Raw genomic sequence first — 23,842 nt, 5'->3', positions numbered from 1 at the left:
TTAGCAGCCAACTCAAGTTGGCCCTAGCAATTTTGGCATCGAAGTCAAGGATGCCTTCTTTGGCCTCTTCCAAGGGAAAATGCTCGGCGCTTGAGTTTATCGTTGAGTTGGATTGCTTCATCAAAGAGCCTATCTCGGGCGGACCTAACAGATTAGAGGCTAACATCAAGGTCGCGGACAGTTGAACTAAAGAGCCTATTATGCTCGATAGTTTTTCTGCACTTCTCTTCCAACTGGGCATACTTTGCCTCCGTAGCATCAAGCTCTTCTATTTTGGAGTTCAAGGTAGCTTTTAATTCAGACACTTCTCCGGCAGTGGCAGCCTCGCTCTCGGTTGCAGCAAGAATGGCATCCTGGACTTCAACCTATTTTACCTTGGCTTCATCAAATCTAACCCTCAGTTGGCCAATATATTGGCTAAGGCTTATCACTTCTTGCTCGCTTTGCTGCAAACGAGCCTCCAAAACAATGGCCTTAGTAGCTTTGGTTTCTAGTTCTGAGAGGCGGAGAATAGTTTAGTCTCTTTTCGCCAAAAGCTAATTCTGTGAAGAAGTAAGTTCTTCTTTCTACGTATCAACCTCTGTAGGCGCTCGGAAGCAGGAAAGTTGGCCTACAAAACAAGATAAGTAAATTTTAGTACAAATTCATGCAGAAGTCGAAGAAATAGCAAAGATAGAAAGGGGCGCACCGCTGCGGCATTATGCATAGCATTGTTCAACAAACACTCTCACGAGAGTGCTTGGATCTTTTCCCAGTCTTTTTCTGAAGCCAATGGCTTCAGATAATTAGCAAGCTCTACCGGACTCAGAAGCAGGTTGCACCCGGTGGAGATCGAAAGGGTAACACTCCTCCTCTGTGGCTCTTCAGAAGGGATAGCATAATTTTTTCCCAAATTCCCATGAACTGGGGACTGGGGAAGAGGAGTACCCTCTCCGTGGTCAGATGTGGCTGGTAGAGATGATGCAGCAATTGTTCGTGGAGGAATGGATGAAGATGGAAATGATGTAGCAGCTGTTGGTGATGGTGAAGGCAGAGATGAAGCTGATGGAGTCGAAGGATGAGAAGCACCAACATCGAATACAGTGTTGGTAGGAGGATGCTCTCCAACCAAAGACGGCAAGGATCCGGTACTTAGTAATGCAGTACCGGACACAACAACTGGGACCTGAAAATAGGAATTGGCATTATCTACCAAGTCACACTCTCCCCACACTGCCGAGACATCATCCTCGGTTGGTGAAACGCCTCAACAGGTCGAGCATCTTGTTAAGAAGATGAGGATCGTTGCCTTCTGTGTAGAGAAGCTCCCTTATCACTACTTTATCATTGTCATCAATAATCATAGTGTCTATGATCGGCCCAGAAGGAGAACCAGTCATCATCGCCAGCGGAGATGATTTCGGGGCATCAGTCTTTGCCCTCTATTCTTTTCCCCGACCGTAGACGAACATCTTCTCTTTGGTTGCTTGTTCTCTGGTCGGGGACTCCGTAAAGAAATGTTTGTGCCCGAAGCAGGCCCAGAGATATATGTTCGAGTAAGTGCCTCCTGAAGCAACCTCGCCGCACCAGCAGGGTCAGCCAAAACAACCTCCTCGGGGACATCAACTGAGCCCTCGGGTAGACCTAATGTCATGAACAAAGTTAGGAGGGTTCAACCAACTTCTTCACATAGAAAACGAAAACAAGGTAAATTAAAGTTACCATGATTTTTGGCCCTCCACCCGTACTTAAGGGCCAGTTCTTTCCATAAGCGAATCTCGGGCGTCATAACATCCAAGATCTTTTGGACCCACCGGTCCAAGCCTTCTACCACCAGTGGGATCCATCAAGTTGTTGTATCATACGAAGATTGAAGGATCAATACAGGCATGAAAGAATATGTTTATCGTGAAAATGGTAATAACAATTTAATTTGATTATGGGATTCTAAAATACGTGATCTATTTTTATGCTGGTTGTTAAGCAGTTGATGCTATGTGTGAGACTTAGAAACGAGATAAGAGTTAGGAATAAGGTGATAACCAAACCGATAGGTTAACAATCGGGGCCTCGAGCCTGTCGATTCAGGGGCCTCGAGGTCAAATCTGGTGCTCTACTGGGAGCTATCGAAGGCAATCGATGAGCGAATAACAGTTAGAATAAGATCAATAGAGGCTCTTTATGGCCAATGATAAGCAATAAATGATCAACAATAATGAAGATAATAAATGGAAGCAATAATATCACGAGAATGTGTTAGAGAGAGAATATTCTTATGTATTTAGTATAGAGCAACAGATCCCCACAATATGGCAAGGACCCCCTTTATATAGGAAGGGAGAATCCCAACATAGTACAAACGCATTTATTACAAAGATACGGAGGGACAGCTAGTTGACATCATGATTCGGGCTTAGACTAGCCTAACAGACTTTACCGGCTCTATCTGCACCCCTTGGGAACTCCCCTCTTTTCCAATATAGCTGTTGGTCTGCATTGGCCCGAGGTTGAGCGTCGACAGCCCTCGAGGGTGAACTTCGACCCCAGTCTTGGGCCTTGTGAAGTATGTCTACGAGGCATCATAACGACGGGAAATTGGACCCTCTAATTTTACCGTACACAGATAGTCTCTGCATTTCTTATAGTGAAAGTGATAAGAAACGGCCTTGAATTCTTGCCCCTCTGATACTTTTGTAATGACAGCAGTCACAAGGTGTCAAAAGACGACGCACACGCAACCCTTGAAGGCCTTCGCATTAATTATGGCAGTTAGTTATCCCTTGGCCTCCTTCAACGCGCACGCGGGGCTTCTATAAATACTCCCCTTCTCGTTCTTTACAACTCACTACATTACCAAACCCCAAAAATGGTTCCTTCTGCCTTTACTTTTGTTCTTTCTTAGGAAAGCAACTTCCCTTTCTCTTCCGGGATTTTTTAGGAATGGCGAAAACTTCCGCCTTTGACTCTCAAAAGAATGTGACCTCATCCTCTTCGCTTCTATCTCAAGGAGAAGTGGCAATGCCTCCACGTGCTGAGGAATGCGTTCCAGGATTTTTCGCTATGGCTTCCGATTTTAAGGTCGATAGGCCTTCTACGAAGCCGGGGCATCGTGAGCCTGTATCTCAGTATATTAGCTCGATAACAGACGTCGGAAGAGTGAGAACCGATTGTCGCTGGGGGGACACGGTGCTTGTGGAGATCCTTACTTGGGAAGAGGATATAACGACATACAAAGCCAATTTTCTAGGTGTGTATACTTACCCATTTACCCTAGGGCCAGTGGGGCCATCCTCGCCCCAGATTGATCCCGTGATTCTCGACTTCTGCCAATGGTATCAAGTGACCCTTGGTCAAATTCATCCTTTATTCTGGCGTGTTGTTTATATGATCAGGTACTATGTGAACATGATTGAGGAGATGCCCTTCACCCTCGATCATCTGATCAGGATGTACAGCCCTCGTCTCTTCCGCGGGGGTCTAGTCAAGCTCCGCTGCCGAGCCCCGAGGGCCCTCTTTGCCTGTATCGAGGAGCTTGGAAATGGGGGGTGGATAAGCCACTTTGTCCGAGTAAGGACTTCTGACCTGATCCCGGTGGAAGGGATGTCGTTCCCCGAGAGGTGGAATATGGAACGTAAGTAGACACGTTATCTAGCATTCCCTCGCTTTTCTTTGACTACGTTCTTCCGGGCACTTAATTTCTCCTGCTAATGCAGCTGCAGCAATTTATCATGGCGCAGTCGCGGACCTCCCGAGCTGGGTCGGCTGTTTGGACTCGATTTGCCCGTATGCTGAGCAAGTATGGCGTGATTTGTCCCAAGCTCGGTGGGAAGCTAAGAATCATGGTGAGTCTTTACCCCTGTTGTAGTCACACTTTTCGACCTAAATCGCTACTGGCGGCGCTCTCGTTCCCTGTGCTTATCTCTTGCATTTATGTAGGTCTAGGGTAATTCCCCTTGATGAAGGGAGCATTTCTTGGTGGGGAGGATGCTTTGGTACCCGATGAAGGGAAGAAAAGACAGAGGGATCCGTCGACTGGACCTTCGAAATCCAAGAAGATTAAGGCGGAAGAAACTAAAGCCGACCTGGCAGCCCTAACTCGGAAACAACGGTAAATCCTCGAGTTGAAGGTGAGGGGGAAATTAGCTTCTCGAAAGCGAAGGGATAAACCTGGCCGATCCTTGGGCCGTAGAGATGGTGGCTTCCGAGCCGGAGTCGTTGGGGTGCAATCTTTGGTGGAGCCATCGTAGATGTAGTCTTGATGACATATTAGGGTTCTGTTTGATTCTTTCCTTGTAAGGGCTTTTTCGGAACTTATAAACATCCCCCATGTGGGCCATAAAAAGGCTTTTTGTTTCCTATCCCTTCTTTTCCCTTTTGTTTTTTTGGAAATACTATGTGATGTCTTTTGACTTTCGACCCGAGGTCCCAGGTCTTGGTTTAGACCCTCGGGCTTTGCTATTGTCGGGCAATCCGTAACGGTTGAAGATCAGTCCCCGAGAGTCTCTCGGGTCAGACCTGGTTTTTATGCATTTGGCCGGCACGGCCTTTGATTCTAGCGCTGGTGACAGTGACTCGTATGCATTGGGTCGGTACGCCCTTTTAGTGTAAGCTGGCATTTGAGCTCTTATGCTTTTGCTCTTAGGCATTTTTATTAGTTTGGGCTCAGTCTCCGAGTCCGGTTTCGACTCGAGCTCATTTGACCCTCAAGTTTTAGAATTTCAAACTGGCCCTTAGGCTCTTACGCGCTGGGTCGACGTGACCTTTTATGTGGGCTGGCGACAATGGCTTGCTTTTAGGCATATTTGGTTAACTGCTTTGGTTCAGTCTCCGAGTCGGGTTTCGACTCGAGCTCATTCGACCCTCAAGTTTTTGGATTTGTGTGGGCTGGCGAAAATGGCTCTCACGCCTTGGGTCGAAGCAACCTTTTATGTGGGCTGGAGACAATGGCTCTTATGCCTTGGGTCGAAGCGACCTTTTATGTAGGCTTTATTTTTCCCTCGATAAGGATTTTTTGAAAGTGTTTGCCTAACTCTTCGACGGTTTAATAATAAACCTCGATTGCGAGTCATTATATGGCGATGATCGAGCACCTCGGGAGGTTTGGCTCGGGGGCTGAGTATCTCGTAGCCAGTGTTTAGGAGCTGACATGGTCGAAGCTCTTTTGCCTATGTCGAGGGTAGCATGTTTAACCGGTTCTTTTCGAAGTAGATTCGAAGTAATTGAAGGCCTATGATTGTGTAGCGACGGTCGGGCGTCCCCGGGTCGCGTTAGTTTGGCTGGTATAGCCTTGTGACCGTAGTCATTTGCGTTTGGCCGGAGCCACTTTTAGTCCCGAGTGAAGTAGTTTCGGCGTCTATATCGAGGGTATGCCTTTTAGTGGTCTTACAAGTTCGATATATAGCCTTAACTTTGAGATCGGGTTTATGCCTTTAGTAAGGTCTTACAAGTTTGACATGCCTTTGAGTTCTTACAGTTTTGGATACTTGGTACAAGTATGGTTCATGCCTTGCTCGAGGTCTTACAAATACTGTCACTTGGTACAAGCGCGGTTCATGCCTTGTTTGAGGTCTTACAGATATTATTGTTGCCTTATGTAGGTCTTACGAGACTGAGGCTGCCCATTTGGGGTCTCATGGCCTCGGATTTTTGATAAGACGATAGAGATGGCGATTAACGGCAGTCCCCGAGTTATCGAGGATTTCTCGACTCGGGAGCCATTATAATGGAGATGGCAATTGACGGTAGTCCCCGAGTCGTGGAGGATTTCTCGGCTCGGGAGCCATTACGATGGAGATGGCAATTGACGGCAGTCCCCGAGTCGTGGGGAATTTCTCTGCTCGGGAGCCATTACGATGGAGATGGCGATTCACGGTAGTCCTCGAGTCGTGGAGGGTTTCTCGACTCGGTAACCATTACTTGTGAACTAGGTATTTCCTCATCGAGGGCTTACGATTCCGGAGTTTCAGACCCGGGGGTCATGTGGACTTGAGTTTTTGACGCCAGTCCCCGAGTGCTCGGGACATTTTTGGCTCTGGAGCTATTTTGTGATCTCAGTGTTGCCTCATTGGGGGCTTATGAGTTAGGAGATCCGACCCGGGGGTCGCATTGTTTTGAGTTATCGATGCCGGTCCCCGAGTGTTCGGGACGTTTTTGGCAGAGGAGCCATTTTTGCAAAAAAATACCGAGTTTCTTTTGAAGCGTGAAAGGCTTTGATGAAAAATATTCTTCGATTACTTGGTACAAGTATACATGCCTTTGCTGTTAGGAGCTTGGTTATTCTATATGGGCACGGTTCATTCGACCGTTTGGCCTGGTACATTGTATTTTCTATCGAAACCCTGTTCAGCATATCTTAGCTTCTCCGAGAAGGTGATCTTCCGGGGGATGCCCCCCAGTATTCGAGGTTGATTGCAAAAGAAACCCTGAATACTTGTTGAGTCTTCTTAGGTAGAATATAGACGTTGCCTCGTTAAAACCTTGCCGGTAAAACCCTTCTAGGGACAAAATCCGGTCGAAGGAAAAGAGTACAACGCGTGCTCAAGGGTGTTTCTAAATTTTCAATCGGACACCCTAGCAGTAATATCGTTTTACCATTGATATGTTCTAGTTGCTTGGAAGCGGTTCGCCCTCCATGGTACTGAGCTTGTAAGACCCTTTGCCGATTACTCCGAGGACACGGTACGGTCCCTCCCAATTTTGGCCTAGCTTTCCTTCATTAGGGTTTCGGGTGTTAAAGGTGACTTTTCTTAGGACAAAGTCCCCAACTCCGAAATGTCGAAGGTTTGTTCTCCTGTTATAATATCTTTCGATCCTTTGCTTTTGGGCAGCCATCCGGACCGGCGAGGCTTCTCGTTTTTCATCTAATAGTTCGAGGGCCGTTGTCATGGCCTCGTTGTTCGAGCTCTCGATGGTGTGTTGGAATCTAGCGCTCGGCTCCCCGACCTCCACTAGTATCAAAGCCTCGGCGCCGTACACTAGAGAGAAAGGTGTTTCCCCTGTGCTTGATTTTGAAGTTGTTCGGTATGCCCATAGCACTTCGGGCAACATTTCTCTCCACTTTCCCTTAGCGCTTTTCAGCTTCTTTTTTAAGTTTTGGATGATGGTTTTATTTGTGGACTCGGCCTGGCCGTTCGCACATGGGTAGTAAGGCGTCGATAGGATTCTCTTGATTTTGTGATCCTCAAGGAATTGTGTTACCTTGCTTCCGATGAACTGCCTCCCGTTATCGCATGTTATCTCGGAAGGAATCCCGAATCGACACATAATATGGTCCCAGATGAAGTTAATGACTTTTTTTTCTCTTATCTTCTTGAAGGCCTGCGCTTCCACCCATTTTGAGAAATAGTCAGTCATAAATAAAATGAATTTAGCTTTACCTGGTGCCGTCGGCAGGGTGATAAGACTGAATGTAGTTGTTCGCCGGGTTGGTGAATCATAGGGGCAAATCTATGGCATTTATCGCATTTTCGGACGAATTCCTTAGTATCTTTTCCATGTTGTCCCAGTAGTAACCTACCCTGATTACCTTTCGGACCAAGGAATCAGCGCCGGAGTGGTTTCCGCAAGTACCCTCGTGAATTTCTCGGAGTACATAATCTGTATCCCCGGGCCCTAGACATACTGCTAGGGGGCCATCGAAAGTTCTTCTGTACTGAGTCTTGTTTTCATCGAGCGAGAACCGGGCTGCTTTGGTTCATAGGGCCCTCGATTCCTTTGGATCCGCGGGCAATTTTCTATCTTTCATATAATCAATGTATTTATTTCTCCAGTCCCATGTTAAGCTGGTGGAATTAATCTCAGCATGACCTTCCTCGACCACTGATTTAGATAGCTGAATAACAGCCCCGGGGAGTAGGTCATCTTCTTCAACAGATTATCCTAGGTTTGCGAGGACATCGGCCTCGCTATTCTGCTCTTGAGGTACGTGGACTAAGGTCCATTATTTGAAGCGACGTAATGTGACTTGGATTTTGTCCAAATACCTCTGCATCCTGTCTTCTCGGACCTCGTAGCTCCCATTCACCTGGTTTAATACCAGGAGTGAATCGCATTTTGCTTCGATGGTCTCGGCTCCCAGGCTTTTGGCCAGTTCTAAACCTGCAATTATAGCCTCGTACTCGGCTTCATTGTTAGTCAATTTTGAAGTTTTTATAGATTGTCTGATCACGCCGCCTGTAGGTGGCTTTAGGACTATATCGAATTCGGATCCTCTCACGTTTGTGGCGTCGTCAGTGAACAAGGTCCATACCTTGGAAGACGTGCCTGATTTTAGTAAAAGTTCCTTCTCTACCTCGGGCACGAGGGAGGGCGAGAAATCGGCCACAAGTCCGCCAGAATCTGGGACTTGATGGCCGTTCAAGGTTGATACTCGATATCATACCCCCCGAGTTCGATGGCCCATTTGGCCAATCGACCCGATAGTTCGGGTTTGTGCAATATGCTCCGGAGGGGGTATGTTGTTAGAACGCAAATATGGTGGCATTGAAAATAGGGTTTCAATTTTCGCGATGCGCTTATTAACGCAAGAGCTAATTTTTCTAGGTGTGGATACTTAGTTTCGGCATCCCCCAGGGTCCGGCTTACATAATAAACAGGGAATTGCGTACCTTGCTCTTCTCGGACTAGCACGCCGCTTATCGCTATTTCGGATACGGCCAAGTATAGATACAGTGTTTCATCCTCCTTTGGCGTGTGGAGCAAAGGTGGGCTAGTCAGATTTCGTTTCAACTCCTCTAGGGCGTGTTGGCATTCTGGAGTCCATTCGAAGTTGGTTTTCCTTTTGAGTAAGGAGAAGAAATGATGGCTCCTGTCGGATGACCTTGATATGAATCTGCCCAGAGCCTCTATTCGCTCTGTCAGCCATTGCACGGCCTTTACATTATTTACCACCGTGATTTCTTTGATGGCCTTGATTTTATCGGGGTTAATCTCGATCCCCCTGTTTGATACCGTAAAGCCCAAGAATTTGCACGAACCCACTCCAAAAGCACATTTCTCGGGGTTGAGCTTCATGTTGTAACTTCTGAGGATGTCGAACGTTTCCTGCAAATGAGTCAAATGGTCCTCTGTGCGCAGGGACTCATCCTTGATGAATGCGTGTTTTATCTCAGACTGTGGTCTTCTTTTCTGCTTCACCGGTTTAAACCTGGGGTCGACACTCAGTCGGTGGGAGCTTATTTTCGGCGGAATTCATGTCATATCTAAGTGGGACCAAGCGAAACAGTCGATATTCTTAATAAAAAATTGAATGAATTATTTCCTAAGTTCGGGGGTTAATCCCGTTCCCAGGTATACCTTACAATCTGGGAGGTGTTCACTCAAAACAACTTGCTCCAAATCTTCAATAGTTGATTTTGTTGCATCCGACTCTTAGGGGGCTACGAAAGTTCGAGGAGCGAGGAAATCTTCTTCGTCATCCTCGGGGGTATGTATGCTCCTAGGCTCATCCGAGGTCGAGCGTATGGGGGTCGACGCCTCCTGGTAAACTGCGAACATTTCTTTCACCGCATGTTGTTCTCCATATATGGTCGTTATGCCATCCTTTGTCAGAAATTTTATCATCTGGTGCAGAGTCGACGGTACTACCCTCATGTTGTGTATCCACGGCCTGCCAAGCAATTCATTGTACCTCATGTCGCCATTGATGACTTGAAACTTGGTGTTCTGAACCGCACCGGACGTGTCGATCGGGAGGGTGATTTCTCCTTTTGTTACTTCGCCGGCCATGTTGAAGCCGTGGAGGACCCAGGAGGCGGGTATGATCTGATCGAGCAACCCAAGTTGTTATACTACCTCTGACCTGATTACGTTGGCCGAGCTGCCTGGATCCACGAGCACACGTTTAACTCGAATGTTGCTTAAAAGAAACGAGATTACCAGCGCATCGTTGTGTGGTTCTTCCAAGGTCTCGAGATCCTCTTCGCTGAATGCGAGGGTGTCTTCGGCCACGCGATCTCGGATCGGCTCTTCTATTGCGGCGGATATCTTTGTCCGTTTGATCATGGGCCCTTGGGGAATGTCGGTCCCTCCAATAATCATATGAACTGCCGAGGAATCTCTTTTGTTGCCCAGGTTGGATTTTGTTGAGTTTCCGCGAAACTTTTCAGCACGCTTTCTAGTGAATGCGAGGAGCGGTGTCAACGCATTGGGCGTCGCGTGAGGTCGTACCCTTGGAGGTCGGCTCCGATGCGTTCACAGGGTTCCGTGGTGGAATACCGACACCTGGAACAGCCACACCATTTTCTTTGTGGTTCTCGAGATAGTTGTTTTCACCTCTATTTACTGAGTTAGGCATTTTGACCTGAAATTGAAGATCTTGGACAAGAACAGGTGTGAAAGATAACTTGTGTTGCATAATGAAACCAGCAAGAAAATAATCACTATTATTTTTAGCCCCACGGTGGGCGCCAAACTGTTTACCGTGAAATGGTAATAACAATTTAATTTGATTATGGGATTCTAAAAATACGTGATCTATTTTTATGCTTGTTGTTAAGCAGTTGATGCTATGTGTGAGACTTAGAAACGAGATAAGAGTTAGGAATAAGGTGATAACCAAACCTATAGGTTAACAATCGGGGCCTCGAGCCTGTCGATTCGGGAGCCTCAATGTCGATTTCGGTGCTCGGCTGGGATCTATCGAAGGCAATCGATGAGCGAATAACAGTTAGAATAAGATCAATGGAGGCTCTTTATAGCCAATGATAAGCAATAAATGATGAACAATAATGAAGATAATAAATGGAAGCAATAATATCAAGAGAATGTGTTAGAGAGAGAATATTCTTATGTATTTAGTATGGAGCAACATATCCCTACAATATGGCAAGGACCCCCTTTATATAGGAAGGGGGTATCCCAACATAGTACAAACGCATTTATTACAAAGATAGAGATGGGACAGCTAGTTGACATCATGACGCGGGCTTAGACTAGCCTGACAGACTTTACCGGCTCTATCTGCACCCCTTGGGAACTCCCCTCTTTTCCAATATATTTGTTGGTCTGCATTGCCTCGAGGTCGAGCGTCGACAACCCTCGAGGGTGAACCTCGACCCCAGTCTCGGGCCTTGTGAAGTATGTCTACGAGGCATCATAATGACGGGAAATTGGACCCTCCAATTTTACCGTGCACAGAATATTTAGTAAGAGAAAATATATTAAAAAGAAATCTTATGAGTACTGTGCCAAGCGCTGGGAAAGGATGATGCCGTTGACGGAATGATATTATCGGTGGCGGTTGCAACGAACTGTTCTGTCCATCCACGGTAATTTTCATCATCCATGCTAGTCAACATAGCATGGTGGCCACGTTTGCAGAGGTTTATCATACCTCCCCGAATAATCTTTGGGGAATAAAGGTTCATCATACGAGCTAATGATAGCTCTTCCCCAGTTTCCTGACACAGGCATCGAAGGCAGGTAACTGTCCTCCATACTAAAGGGCTTGCCTGTGCCAAGCACACTTGATAGCGAAGGCAAAATTCCGCAATCACGGGATCAATCTCTCATCTCAAAGAAAATGCACCCAAAGTAAAGGTATACGTATAAATATATGTAAATCCTTCCCTGGGAAGGGTCACTCGCTCTGATACGTCATGAGCAATGATGTCCAAATCATGACAGCGGCAGTCTTCTTTCACAGTTGGAATACTAGAAGGACGGATGGAAGAAGGATACCTACTAACAGCCCATCTACGAGAGTTAGCAGTAGGAAATTTTTCTTCAAAATCCTTTGTGGTGTTAAGTTTCCTTGGGATGATGGAACCCACCGTCGGAGGAGCAGAATCCTCGATTTTGTTCTTGCCCTTTGAAGAACTAGAACGTTTTGAAGAGGAAGCCATTGGATTAGAAGGAAGGAAAGTTTTAGGTTCGAAGAGGATTAGAGAAAAGTTGGGAAATAAAGATGCAAGTTAGAAGTTTGAGAAATTATGAAGTACATAAGAGGAGGAGGAGGATGCGTATAAGTAAAGTTTTGGCGACTAAATTCATGGCCATGATACCTCGATAAACGGCAAAAGCTATACTAAATCGTGGGTTGACGCATGTTCGGAGCATTTAATGCGGAGAGACGTGCGTCTAATCAATCGTCAGAAGATTGCAGAGGGAGTTGTAGTAATTCTCGCCAAAAGAAGTATTTTTACCAACTTCCAGGTAACACAAGATTGTGTCACCGGAAAGCAGGGGGACTATCTGTATAGGGAAAAATACGACATGACACATGGCCGCTTAAAGGAAGGACACGTGAAACCCACGATGGGGATGGCCACCGAACGTAGCTATTTCTCTTGTCACCGGAAGGAATAATGATCATAAAAGGAGTATTAAATGCTTTGCGCCTATAATATTTAATACAGAATATTTTGCAGCATTAAGGACGTAGCCCGTTACAAGGAATTTGGCATTTATGTCTATCGTTACATCTTCATCAATAGCCCTCATAATTGACATTAAAGAATGGCATGATCCTAGGACCTCCTTTCCTAGACATAGCTATAAATAGGGAGCTCAGTTATCATTCTAAAGGACACGAATTTTCTGGCTGACTTACAATACGTTCTATAAAGAATTTTAATACAATTTTGCTTTCTCGCTTTTTGATCTCGTCATTATTGTGCCCGAAAACCCTGTTCCCGGACTCATCAGCTCTGCCGTTTCATCTACATTTCAAGGCTAAGTATTTTATATTTCATCAGCTATTTCGTTATTTTTTGGAACAAATTAATTCACTTGTTTAAAGACCACGAACAAATTCAACTGTATCATTTTACGGGTAAACAGACTCTAACATGTATAAAAAGGTAATTGAGAGTAAGCATTAGATTTGGGTAATTTCTTATTTAATTTGGTCAAACGGAATCAAGGCTTATCAATCTTTGTCCCAATTGTTTATAACATGGTGGTAGATGGGGTCACTGACATGATTTGGTTTGCTACTTTGTTTTTTTGTGACTTGCAATACCATATGTCATTTTGACACTGTCAAATAATTAGGACAAAATTGCATGATCTAAGCCAGTTTTCGAACTGGTAGCTAAAAAATAGCCAGTATTTGTAAAGTTATTAAAAAATTATCACTATTTTACGCGGAAATAAAATTTGAACAACAATACCTTAGCTGAAACACGGAAAATTTCAGCATAATATGCTGTTTTATGGAGCTCATGTATAAACTTTCAGTTTATTATGTTGGAACTCCAGTATATCATGAAATTCCAGCACATTATGTTGGAATCTGATATGTAAAACATTTGAACTCCAACATATTATACTGGAATTTATCCGGATTTTTAAAGGTGTTTTTGTTCACATTTTATTTTTACATGAAAAAATAGCTAAATTTCGTTTATTTTTAAAATTGTGGCTAATTTTCAATTAGTAGTTTTAAATAAGGCCATTTTTTTATTTTTCCGCAATAATTGGAGCCTTTATAGTCGATGATGTATTACAAAAAAAAACTCGGGACTGTTTCTAAAGTTGAACTCAAATGGCCTTTGCTCAACTTTTTGTAAGAGTTCCAACTAATTCTTGTTTCAATGTTTCTCAAAGACTGTTTATCAATATAGAAAAGTTTTCAAATTTTGAAATAGAGGCCACCAGTAAATTCAATTCGACGGGAAAAAAACTAAGTAAATGATTGTTGTACGTCAAACAAACTATATTCATTGCTAGAAGAGAAATCAAAGCTTATGGGAAATTTTAGACACAGAAATTGCTAGCAAAACAATATGTAAAAACTTTAAAAATCAATCCCAGCAGCTAAATACCATCATTGCCAAGATTAGAAGTTGAGTTTAACTCAAAAACATGGGGCACCGTATATGCCAAGGCTGCAATTATTTGAAGCTTTCTCTTATATCACCACTGAGCCTCAGTAGTTTTGCTGCAACTATTACTCACTTTATCATAAAGCAGTGTGTAATTTGAGCTGCTTATGTTCCTGAGATAGCAGCCTGAATAATCATCATATTTATATCTTTGTTGGCTACTCCCAACTCCACTTACTATAGACTGGTCCTTTAAAAGCATATATCCTTGTGCTTTTTGCACATTTTGAATAGAGCTAGTTGAGGTTCTATTCTTGAAACCCTTCAACCTCTTCTCATCAAATATTAAACTCACATTTGAAATAGAAACATAACTTTGATCTCCTATCTCAACACCATCAGAGTACAATTGAAACTGAAACTTTTTAAAGGATTCAAGAACATGACCAGAAAAAGACGGCGTCTTGGCATAAACTGTGTCATTAAAATCAATAGTTTGATCCACAATTTGCAAGTTCGCTTCATTTCCCATCACAATTTTGTTACTATAACTCAAATCTTGAGATGACCTTGTAGTAATTGTTCCATAAGATGATTTTACCCATCCGTTCAACGAAATCGACCTACGTGCATTCGTGACAAAGGATCCATCAAGTCCTTTAAAATTGCTTGCCAAAGAAAAGGAAAGAGGCAAATTACTAAACTCCAACAACTTCCCTTGTGTTTTTACACTCTTTTTATCCAACCAAAGATGCAAATTTGCATCAATATACCACACATTCAAAGCATTTGTGACACTGAATGAAATCTTATGGATACTTCCATCTAATATCTTTCCTAATAAAGGGGTAATTTCAATGTCATAAGAAGGAAGATCAAATGAGCCAATTCCACTAATTGGTCTCCACAATAGAGGATTAATACCACCAGTATATACCACAGTAAAAGGCCAAACTGCACCAACTACAACATCATCTACACTTACTATTACTTCCCTAAAAGCACCATTCCCCTGCATATCAGTACGATTATTCGCAGTAATATAACCATTTGGCAAATTTCCATACCAGAATTCATCATTCTCATGGAATGATACGTAAACTTCCAATAATGCCCTGTATGCATTTTGTGGGATTTTGAACTCCTTTGACTGTACATCAGTAGAATTCTCAATCTCAAACCATAGACCATCGTTTAATGGCAGATTTCTCGAAATGGGTACGATCAAATCAGCCCCATAATCAAATCCCAGTTCTTTATCAGCAGGATAGAAATGGACAAATATTTTCACATGATACACTCCAGTATATATACTATCAACAATGTTCCCTAAATAAACAGCAAGAGTTTGATTGGTCATGAGCAAAGAATAATACCTAGTAATGTCTTTCTTGACAGTCCAAACAATCCCATTAGGCCTCGGCTCAGCAGTACAACTCCTGAAAATCTCAACCCCACCAAGCCAAACACCAAAAATGCGATCAAATTGCCTTCCTTTACTCGTTGCTGTCCATTCTAGCACAATCTTGGAAAAATTCTGAGATGGACAATTTGGAGGAGGAGTGTAATTTGCTAGTACCGGTGGTTTACCATATGTATAGGCAAAGTCATGTTTGAGGACTAAGTAGGAGCAAGGTTTGGTTTTAGGTAATTTTGTAGGTTTAGTGACTTCAAAATAAGTCGTAGGAGTGTCATTCTTGGATATAGAGTCTAGTTGAGCAGTGAGTTGTGGTCTAGAGAGAGCTGCATTGTGAAGTCTTGCTGCGGAAAAGAGCGATAATTGGAGTAAACAAGTGAAAAAGAAGAAGAAAGAGATAGCCATGAATTGTTAGCCTTGTTTAATGGATATTTGGAGCAAGAAACAATATAATGTCCTATGGAAAGTGAAAATGTTTCCTAGTTTTCCTTGTTCTTTACGACTGCTTAGAAATTCACCAAAATGGATGACTTCATTCTAGTAGTATGTATTTAGCACTGATACCCAAATAAGTAAAGCAATCAAAATGAATCCCGAAATATAAGAATAACTTGCATGAAATCAGATAGTGATATAAGTCGTGAAGATCCCAAAAATTAAAGCAATTAAAATGAATCCTGAAATGACAATAGTTAGCATGAAACAAGACAGAAAATGATGAGTCATGAAAGATCCAACCGCGACGATTTGAATTCTCCTCGAAACATGTTTAATAGAGTACAAGATAACAGCTGTATGTTAGCCTTATTATCTTTTATGTTTATCTAAAATATTTCGATATCACGTTTAATATATGTCACATACTGGAATCATATACATGATGTAGAGTAAATATTTAAAACTTACAGTTAAAGAGGTTAAGGTGAACCAGATAACATCACATTAAGGTTTAAATACTAGTATTAATTAAGCAACTTTTAATTTAAAGAAAAATGATAACACTACAATATTAACAAGGGAATAGTGAAAAAAATATTTCATAATGTTTCCATTTAAATTGTCATATACGGTCACAAAACGACTAAATAAAACCATCAATGCTAGAACGGCGATTAGTATTAAGTATATCATCCGTGACAATAGCATTGGTACCTTCATTTTTTCAGCCAATTGTTCCACATCTATGGCCACAGAATCCTCGTATATTCCTTCATTTCTTTCGTTTCGTCACCTCTTCACCACAAACATGCCAACTTATACTTAAATGAGCTACAGCAACCTTAAACAACGGAATCCACCAGGCAAACCTTGATTAATCCTTCACGAGATGGTGAAATAAAAACAGAAGGGTAACACGCAAACTTTCTGGTAAAAAATCAGTGTTTCCAACGAAGGTGAACAATCACTCAGAAAATAAGGGGATGGCGAGGAATACCATCCGTTTATTTCTGCATAATACACTAATAAGGGTTGGCGCGATACAAACATACAGTGATGCAGATAATGAGGGTGATATTTCCCTTGTTATCCAGGCCCAACCTCTATTCCAAAATGAAAAGAAACGGGACGTTGTACCTCCTTTTTCTTTGGAAGTTTGGAGGATTTTGTAAAAAGCAACAAACAAATGAAATTTACATCCTGTACAGTCAGCTGCCGTCCCCTTATCTGTAATTTCTCGTATTCTTTTGAATTTATTATATAATGTCAACTAAGAGATCGGTTCAAAACAAAGAGTTGACCGGAGTCTCCATTCAAAAAGAAAAGTTCCAAAGGTACATAAGAAGACACAGATACTTCTGATGAGGCAAATCTATATGTAGGCTGCAAAATCTTGCTACCTTTGGCACATGGAATAGTTAGAAGACGCGGACCAGTTCTCATCTGCCATATCTGCAATAATAAACTCAAGTGTCAAAACAAGCATAATCTCCAATGCATGTCCATAATACAATCAGCTAGAGTTCCCATCTAATCCTTGGAAGTGCTCTTTCCAGCATAGACTAACTGTCCTTTTTCAGATCTTTCTACAATTATAAGAGATTATGGATGACAAATACACTAACATAACCATTCATTTAGATAGAAAAGTCTCAATCTTCATTTTCGAATACAGTATTATCAAGAGAAATTACTGCTCAGCAAATTTACTCGAACAATTTTTCATCAATGCAGTTTTCACAAGCAAACAACAAATCAGACAAATGTGTTTGTGGTTTACTCTAATAATCATTTTGCAAAAGGATGGTAGTCGCGGCTGTATTGAGTTACTTTAAATGAGTCTGAAGTATATAATGGAGCTGAGATGAATGAGAAGAGTGATACAGCAAGAGAGAGTAGCAACATACCTCAACAATCCCTTTACGCGGTGCATGAATCGCTAGACAGAGGCAATAATCACTCTTCATGTGTTCGCCGTAAGCATATCTAGATGTTTCAACATCCTTACCGGCAAGCATCTCGACAAATAGACAACTTGCATCACGGTAACCCTGCAAACCAATATGTTCATCATTATATCAGGCGATAAACCTGGAAAGATACCTCGTTTGCTATGGAGTATTTCAACTGAACTACTCAAAATCATTTGTTAAATCCAACTTTCCAGTCAACATTGAGATTCAGTTCTTATATAAAAGGTTGATTCAGTGAACTAATAATCAAACATTATTCTACCGCAACTACACAAGTATATTTTCTTCGTCATCTAATGATCACTTATATAACTATTCATAATTTGGATAAACCACACTAAACAATTACAAATAGGAGCATAGAACGAACCTTCCACAGACGGACCACCACAAGGGCCTGAGTGTCTAAGAGTAAGATACGACCAAGAGAATCAGTTATTGCAGCCAAAGTACCACTAGGTGATAACGTCAGCTTCTCGCCCTTTCTAGGGTGATCCTTAAAGCAAGTCAAAGGAGAAGCTGCCAAAAAAAAAAAAAGCAAATTTACAATGACATTATGTCAGCTATATTGACATCCAAAATAGATACTGGAGTATATGACAAAATCTGAAGTACAATTACGTAAAACATGGAAGGCGAAAAAGAACAGCTAAAATTTATATTATCAGGTGAATTATTGAGAACCTAGGACTTCAACTGAAAAAATAAGGAGCACTAGAAGAATCACCCAGAAGATAACTTTAGCCTTCTCCACTTCACATATAAAACCTCAATTGGAAAGCAATACGCTAGTTATTTGAGTTTTACGGCTTACCTAGAAACTATAGTGTTTATTTTACCAACCTGCATTGCCAGGTTCAGCTTGCTGACTGTCAGTCAGCACAAATTTGGAAAGTAAATTACCCAAAGCCCAAAGCAAACAAACAAAATTACCATTGTTTGGTCCAATCAATACTGACCATGTTTTCTCCAAGTCTAGAAAGATAACGAGAGTTGAACAGGTTTTTCTTGAAAGGAGTTGTCATGTACAAAGGGCAATACAACATATGGTACACCATTACACTAAACTTTTTTCTCCACCTAGTGACACAAAAGGTGTCTCCTTCTACTTGCAATAGCCTATACACCACAAAATCTGATTCACTGCAACCTATGTTGTTCGGATACCAGTGCGGGCACCCAACACGAGCACGGATCTAGAAGTCAGATTCGTCATCACCTAAATCTACGGATTGGGGGATATGGATTGGAGTATGGGTACGGGTGTTAAGATATAACCAATAATGTATATTATGACATATGTGAGTACATATATATTTTGACAATTAGTTGAAGTTATTAAATCGAAGCTAGTATAATCAAATTCATTCTAGACACTTAATAATTTATTCATGAGTTATCTCATATAGTAGCAAAGTGTTCTAGTACTTATGTGAATATATACATGAAATAAACCAAATTTCAAATTAAATACCAATCAACATATACTTCTTGGCCGTAGGTGTAGTCAAAACACCCAAGTTAGGTTGACCAAATGCAGTGCAGATCCCTCACCCATACCCAAGTTGTGTTGCATCGACACAGGTGTAGGGTTTTGAAGGATCTGAGCAACACCAAATGCAACCCTGGCATTACAAGAGCGACTGGGGACTCTGCACAAAAATGATCCCTATAAAAAAATCACTGTTGCATTGCACTGATAAATCAATTCTATCATACTATTTTCCTCATAAACATTCTCCAACTTGCATTAAAGTGCCAACTGCCGACCCCATTTTAACTTTTTCTCCAACTAGTTACAGTAGTTAAAAACAGGTTGAAACTAATGCAAAAGAAAGAGAGAGGACGTTGAAACTTTGTAACAATCGCCTATACATCTAAAATACACGAATATATTGAATGTGTTAATGAAAGTTATAATTACCTAGCACCGCGATAACAGGGACGGGGACGGGAGGGGAGAAGGTACAAGAAAGAAATACATAGAGCTAACCTAAGTTGCTCAGACACGGGTGACATGGGTGTGGATCTCGAGGACGGATCCTTCGAGATGTAAATTCTAAGATTTGGGGATACGGATCCTAATGCGGATACATGTGCGGGATCCGGCTAAAAATAATTCAAAAAAATAAAAATATAAAAATATCTCTAAATTATGAGAAATTTTGTGGAATCTGGAATACTTATATATAGCTTGTAAAGTGTGGATTTCTTTTTTGTTCTCAAGTTGTAGATAAGAAAAGGATTTATTTCCTAGATAAGGTATGCTATTTTCTTCAAATTTACCCTTGTTTTGGTTTTGATTTCGAGAATCAAATTGTATCTCGTCTCGCATTTTTCCGTCCGTTATGGTCAAAGTACCCAAATTGTTTTACCAGATCCGGTACGGATCCCATACCCACACCCATACTAGTGCCGTGCCGACACGGATGCGGCACCTAAACTGCCGTGTCGGAGCAACTTAGGAGCTAACTTTATACATAGAGAAAGAATTGATCACTTCTTAAATCTGAATTACACCAAGCAAGCCTCCACCCAAAAACTCCTACAGACTTTATAACTAACTTTTGGCAACAATACCTTGACACTGGTCAGTGTCAATTACAGCCCAGTGGCTTACAAACTACTTTCTAACTCGAAGATAAACTTGTAGAAAAGAACACCTTCTTCCAGTCTTGATCTATAGATGAAAGTTCATGGAAGCAAAGGAGAGATGGCAGGATGCATGGAAGGTGAAATATAATTTAGTATTTGACATCTAAAAGCAATGATACATGAACAACCACTACATCTATAACGACTAACTACATAGAGAGAGCAGAATAAAAAATTCTTTCAACAGATGAAGAAATACCATCTACCTCGAGCAAAAGGCTGAGGCTTTGGTTCTGGTCTTTTTGCGGGAGTTGCATCACTTCTCCATAACATTTTTGAGATAGAAGTTATTGTAGAAAAAGTTGCAGGCACAACCTTTGAGAGAATAGCCCCTACTATTGATCGGCTTCGGTCTACAGAAAGTCTTGAAAGTGTGAAGAGAAACTCAATTTAGTAAATAAAGTAAGAAATGGGAGTGAGAACAGCTTTCTAGATAGAAAATTTAAATGTGATCTTGAAAAGAACCATAAACTGTACTGAATAAAATATGCTGCAGACTAACCGATAAGCAGAAATCACAGCGTCATCTCCAACAGTGATCGCGCAATAATAACGCTGACTTGACTGCCCAACAACAAAGGCAGCTGAATTCAAATACCAGAATAACTTCAGAAAATTTCCGAAAGTCATAGGACAAAAAATAGCATCTCATTCGGGCAGTAAAAATTCATTTTTGGTGAGTGTAGAACTTTAGGTGAAAGGGTTGAGAAAACAACAAATCCCAGTAAAAACGTATAGCTTGTATAAAAGGAAGAAAAGAAAGTACTGATTTGATACAGTTAGAAATTAAATATTACCTGGATTTCCAGCAGAGGAGGGGGCATCAGACCAGTGATGGCAGCGTCAACACAAGGACCATACTTACTTACATTCCATAACTGGTATGGAAGCCTACCAAAAGTATCTATCGAATTTTCAGAATCTCTTTCATCCCAAAACTGGGAGTGTCTTTCCCGAAACCACCTCTGAAGCATATTCTGCATTTTGTTGCCAACATGAATTAGCAGTATGGCATAGAGATCCTAAACATCATGTATCAAGATCTAAATGGTGATGTAAAACTGAAAAATAGATGTTCTCATATTATAGTTGATAAATAAAAAAACTAGTGTTTCCTGTAACTGCGAGATTATCCGAGTACCTGAAAGTCAGATCCATCAAACCGAGCAATAACACCTGACATAACAACACAGACCTCTTCTGATGATGCATCTTGGGTCAAATCTCTCTTGGTTCCACGGACTCTCAATCTGAGAATCTTCCCAGGGCTTACTATCTGCCACACAAAAGTTCTCGTCAGTTTGCTAATTATCTTATGGCACAGCGAAGGACACTAGAAAGCAAACAACACATAATCTCGAACCAAAGTACACATTATCAAGGAAGACAACTCAAATGCATTGCTGAAGAATAAAGATTGCGTCTTTCCTTTCTTTATTCCCCCTATCAGTTCTTCTTATAGCAGAAAGAAGAAGATATAGCAAGTTCAATCAAATGACGGATACAGCATGTGCAATAACATCTTAATCCATTCAGGAAGCACCAACTTGCTTATCTAGTGCTTGTTTAGCTCTTTCTTTGACATTTTGTCCCATTACTATAAGTATCACTATTGTTGAACAAACGTTCTCAGAAAAAACAAAATATTACAGCCTGTTCACTGTCCATTTCTTTTTCCCTTCATAAGCCATCAACACTATCAACACATACCCAAAGCAAATCTTTTTATTGTTATTGTTATGTTAGACAACCATAATCGTTTCTCAAATAGCTTCTTCACACAACAATCAGTCCCAAATCAATTTCACAACATACATTTATATTATCACTATTATATTTATTGTTATTATTATACTCCATTGATAAAGAACACAGCAATAATTATGCTGCTTTGGCAAACTATGAACTTGGAAAAATGGTACCTGTTTGTGAATGAGATCACCACGGAGAGAGTAAGTCAACAAATAACCACGAGAAGTGCCCAAAGCGAGAACTTTGATATCATCAAAGACTAACCACGCGATCGCCGATATATACTCAGCCTCGATCGGAGAAAGTTCGGGCACGATCTTCACCCGGTTTCTAACCGGGTCGGATCCTTCGGACAAATGAAGAATGAGAACAATCGAGCGGTTGGCTAACGCGAGAGAGTGAGTATCGAGAGCGGTGAGGAGATTAGGGTTGTTTACGAGCCAACCTTCTTTGCCGGCGCCGAGCTCCGTCAAATCTTCGCAGGCTATACATCCCAGCTCCGTCGTATGGTTTCGTCGGGCCATTACGGGTCAGAAGGAAACGATTAAAATAAGATCATCGGAAATTTGTCAAATCCCGGAATATAATTGTACACTTTATCTTTGTTTATACTTAGCTTGTCTGTATATTAAGGGAAGGGAAATAAAATATTTCATAGAGGTGAAGGAAATTCACACTTGGTTCTGATAAAATGGAGTTCTAATGTATTTAATATTTTAATATAAATTAGGACATCAATTTCTTAAACTTTTAAAGTGGATTTTACATACTGCGAAAAATAGATAAAGTTACAATGATTTCTACAGTTAAGAATTTAGCAAATTTTATTGACAAAAATAATCAACTAAGATATTATTTGATCTTATTATTTGTACTTAGGATGGAATGAGTATAGAAATGAGATATTAAAAATTTATATTAAATCTTACTTTTATTTTCCCTCCTTTTCTATCAGGAGGACCATTTAAACATACATATTTGTGGGAAAAGAAATCAACTTTGATTAAAAATATTTTGGGCAAAATACAAATGAGCTGATGGGTCGAAACTAATTGCATTTACTAGTAAAAATTATATATATTGTCAAATATTATTTTGAAGTGGTTAAAAATATACATTTCTCTAAAAAAAGAATTCTCACCCTCATTTTCATCCTGACAGCGCTTTTTAAAAAAATGTCATTAAACAATTTATGATAAGAAATGTTCTCCTAGTCGAGTGATCTCCATGCTATGTCAACAAAACAATGTAATAATTCCAAAGATACCTCATAAGGATTATAGTACTCTTTCTTCCTTAAAATAACATTTTCTCAAGTTTGAAGTCATTGTTATCATATTAATAGAAAAATAAAAATCTAACATCGAAGAAATGGTTAATAATCTTTTATTAGGAGTATTTAAATAGAAGAAAATGTGATATATGCATTTTAGCGAGCGTTTAGCCATAGATTCCAAATTTATTTTGAAAAATCTGATTTGGGTAAAGTTTGATTTAAAGATGAGAATATTTTTGGGCATCAGTTTTCAAAATATATTTCCCAACTTTATTTTGAAAAAACATGTGTATTATTAGTATTGTAAATATTTTGGCCTGGTTTTGGGATTTTGCCAAAATGTAGATAAAATCTATGGCCAAACATGTGTTTGCCAAATAAAACCCAAATTTATTTTGCAAAATCTATGGCCGAACGGGTGCCTTAGTTTCAAAATTCTTACATGTAAAAATAAAAATTTCTTGAGAGATTTGACATAAAACTGAAAAGTATTTGTAACGTGCTACAAAACCATCCTCATTTTGGAAAAAAATAGTTAACCACTTCATTATGCTTCTGATTAAGTTAATTAGTTTGGAGAAAAAAT

General features: G+C 41.0%; 2 protein-coding genes across 2 annotated transcripts; both read right to left on the bottom strand.

The window, feature by feature from the left end:
- On the bottom strand, positions 13,682-15,621 carry LOC109228753 (peptide-N4-(N-acetyl-beta-glucosaminyl)asparagine amidase A). The gene has a single exon (XM_019393946.1). It carries the CDS (start codon positions 15,565-15,567, stop codon positions 13,837-13,839), a length of 1,731 nt encoding a protein of 576 aa, XP_019249491.1. The 5' UTR covers positions 15,568-15,621; the 3' UTR covers positions 13,682-13,836.
- Positions 16,499-22,646, bottom strand: LOC109228752 (rab3 GTPase-activating protein non-catalytic subunit). Its single transcript, XM_019393945.1, has 8 exons — positions 22,151-22,646; positions 21,370-21,504; positions 21,026-21,205; positions 20,731-20,792; positions 20,435-20,592; positions 17,944-18,092; positions 17,508-17,651; positions 16,499-17,052 (listed from the first exon to the last, which is right to left on the bottom strand). Exons 1-8 carry the CDS (start codon positions 22,502-22,504, stop codon positions 16,867-16,869), a joined length of 1,368 nt encoding a protein of 455 aa, XP_019249490.1. The 5' UTR covers positions 22,505-22,646; the 3' UTR covers positions 16,499-16,866.

The sequence above is a fragment of the Nicotiana attenuata genome, chromosome 7 (assembly GCF_001879085.1).
Source record: "Nicotiana attenuata strain UT chromosome 7, NIATTr2, whole genome shotgun sequence".
NCBI classification, from domain to species: Eukaryota; Viridiplantae; Streptophyta; class Magnoliopsida; order Solanales; family Solanaceae; genus Nicotiana; species Nicotiana attenuata.
This window is presented reverse-complemented; position numbering and strand designations above follow the sequence as displayed.

Coding starts and splice junctions, on each gene's coding strand:
- LOC109228752 (XM_019393945.1), bottom strand. CDS start 22,504: ATGGCCCGACGAAACCATACGACGGAGCTGGGATGTATAGCCTGCGAA. Junction 20,793..21,025: donor CTCCTCTGCTGGAAATCCAG/GTAATATTTAAT, acceptor GTTGTTGGGCAG/TCAAGTCAGCGTTATTATTG. Junction 17,053..17,507: donor CGCGTAAAGGGATTGTTGAG/GTATGTTGCTAC, acceptor TTATTATTGCAG/ATATGGCAGATGAGAACTGG.
- LOC109228753 (XM_019393946.1), bottom strand. CDS start 15,567: ATGGCTATCTCTTTCTTCTTCTTTTTCACTTGTTTACTCCAATTATCG.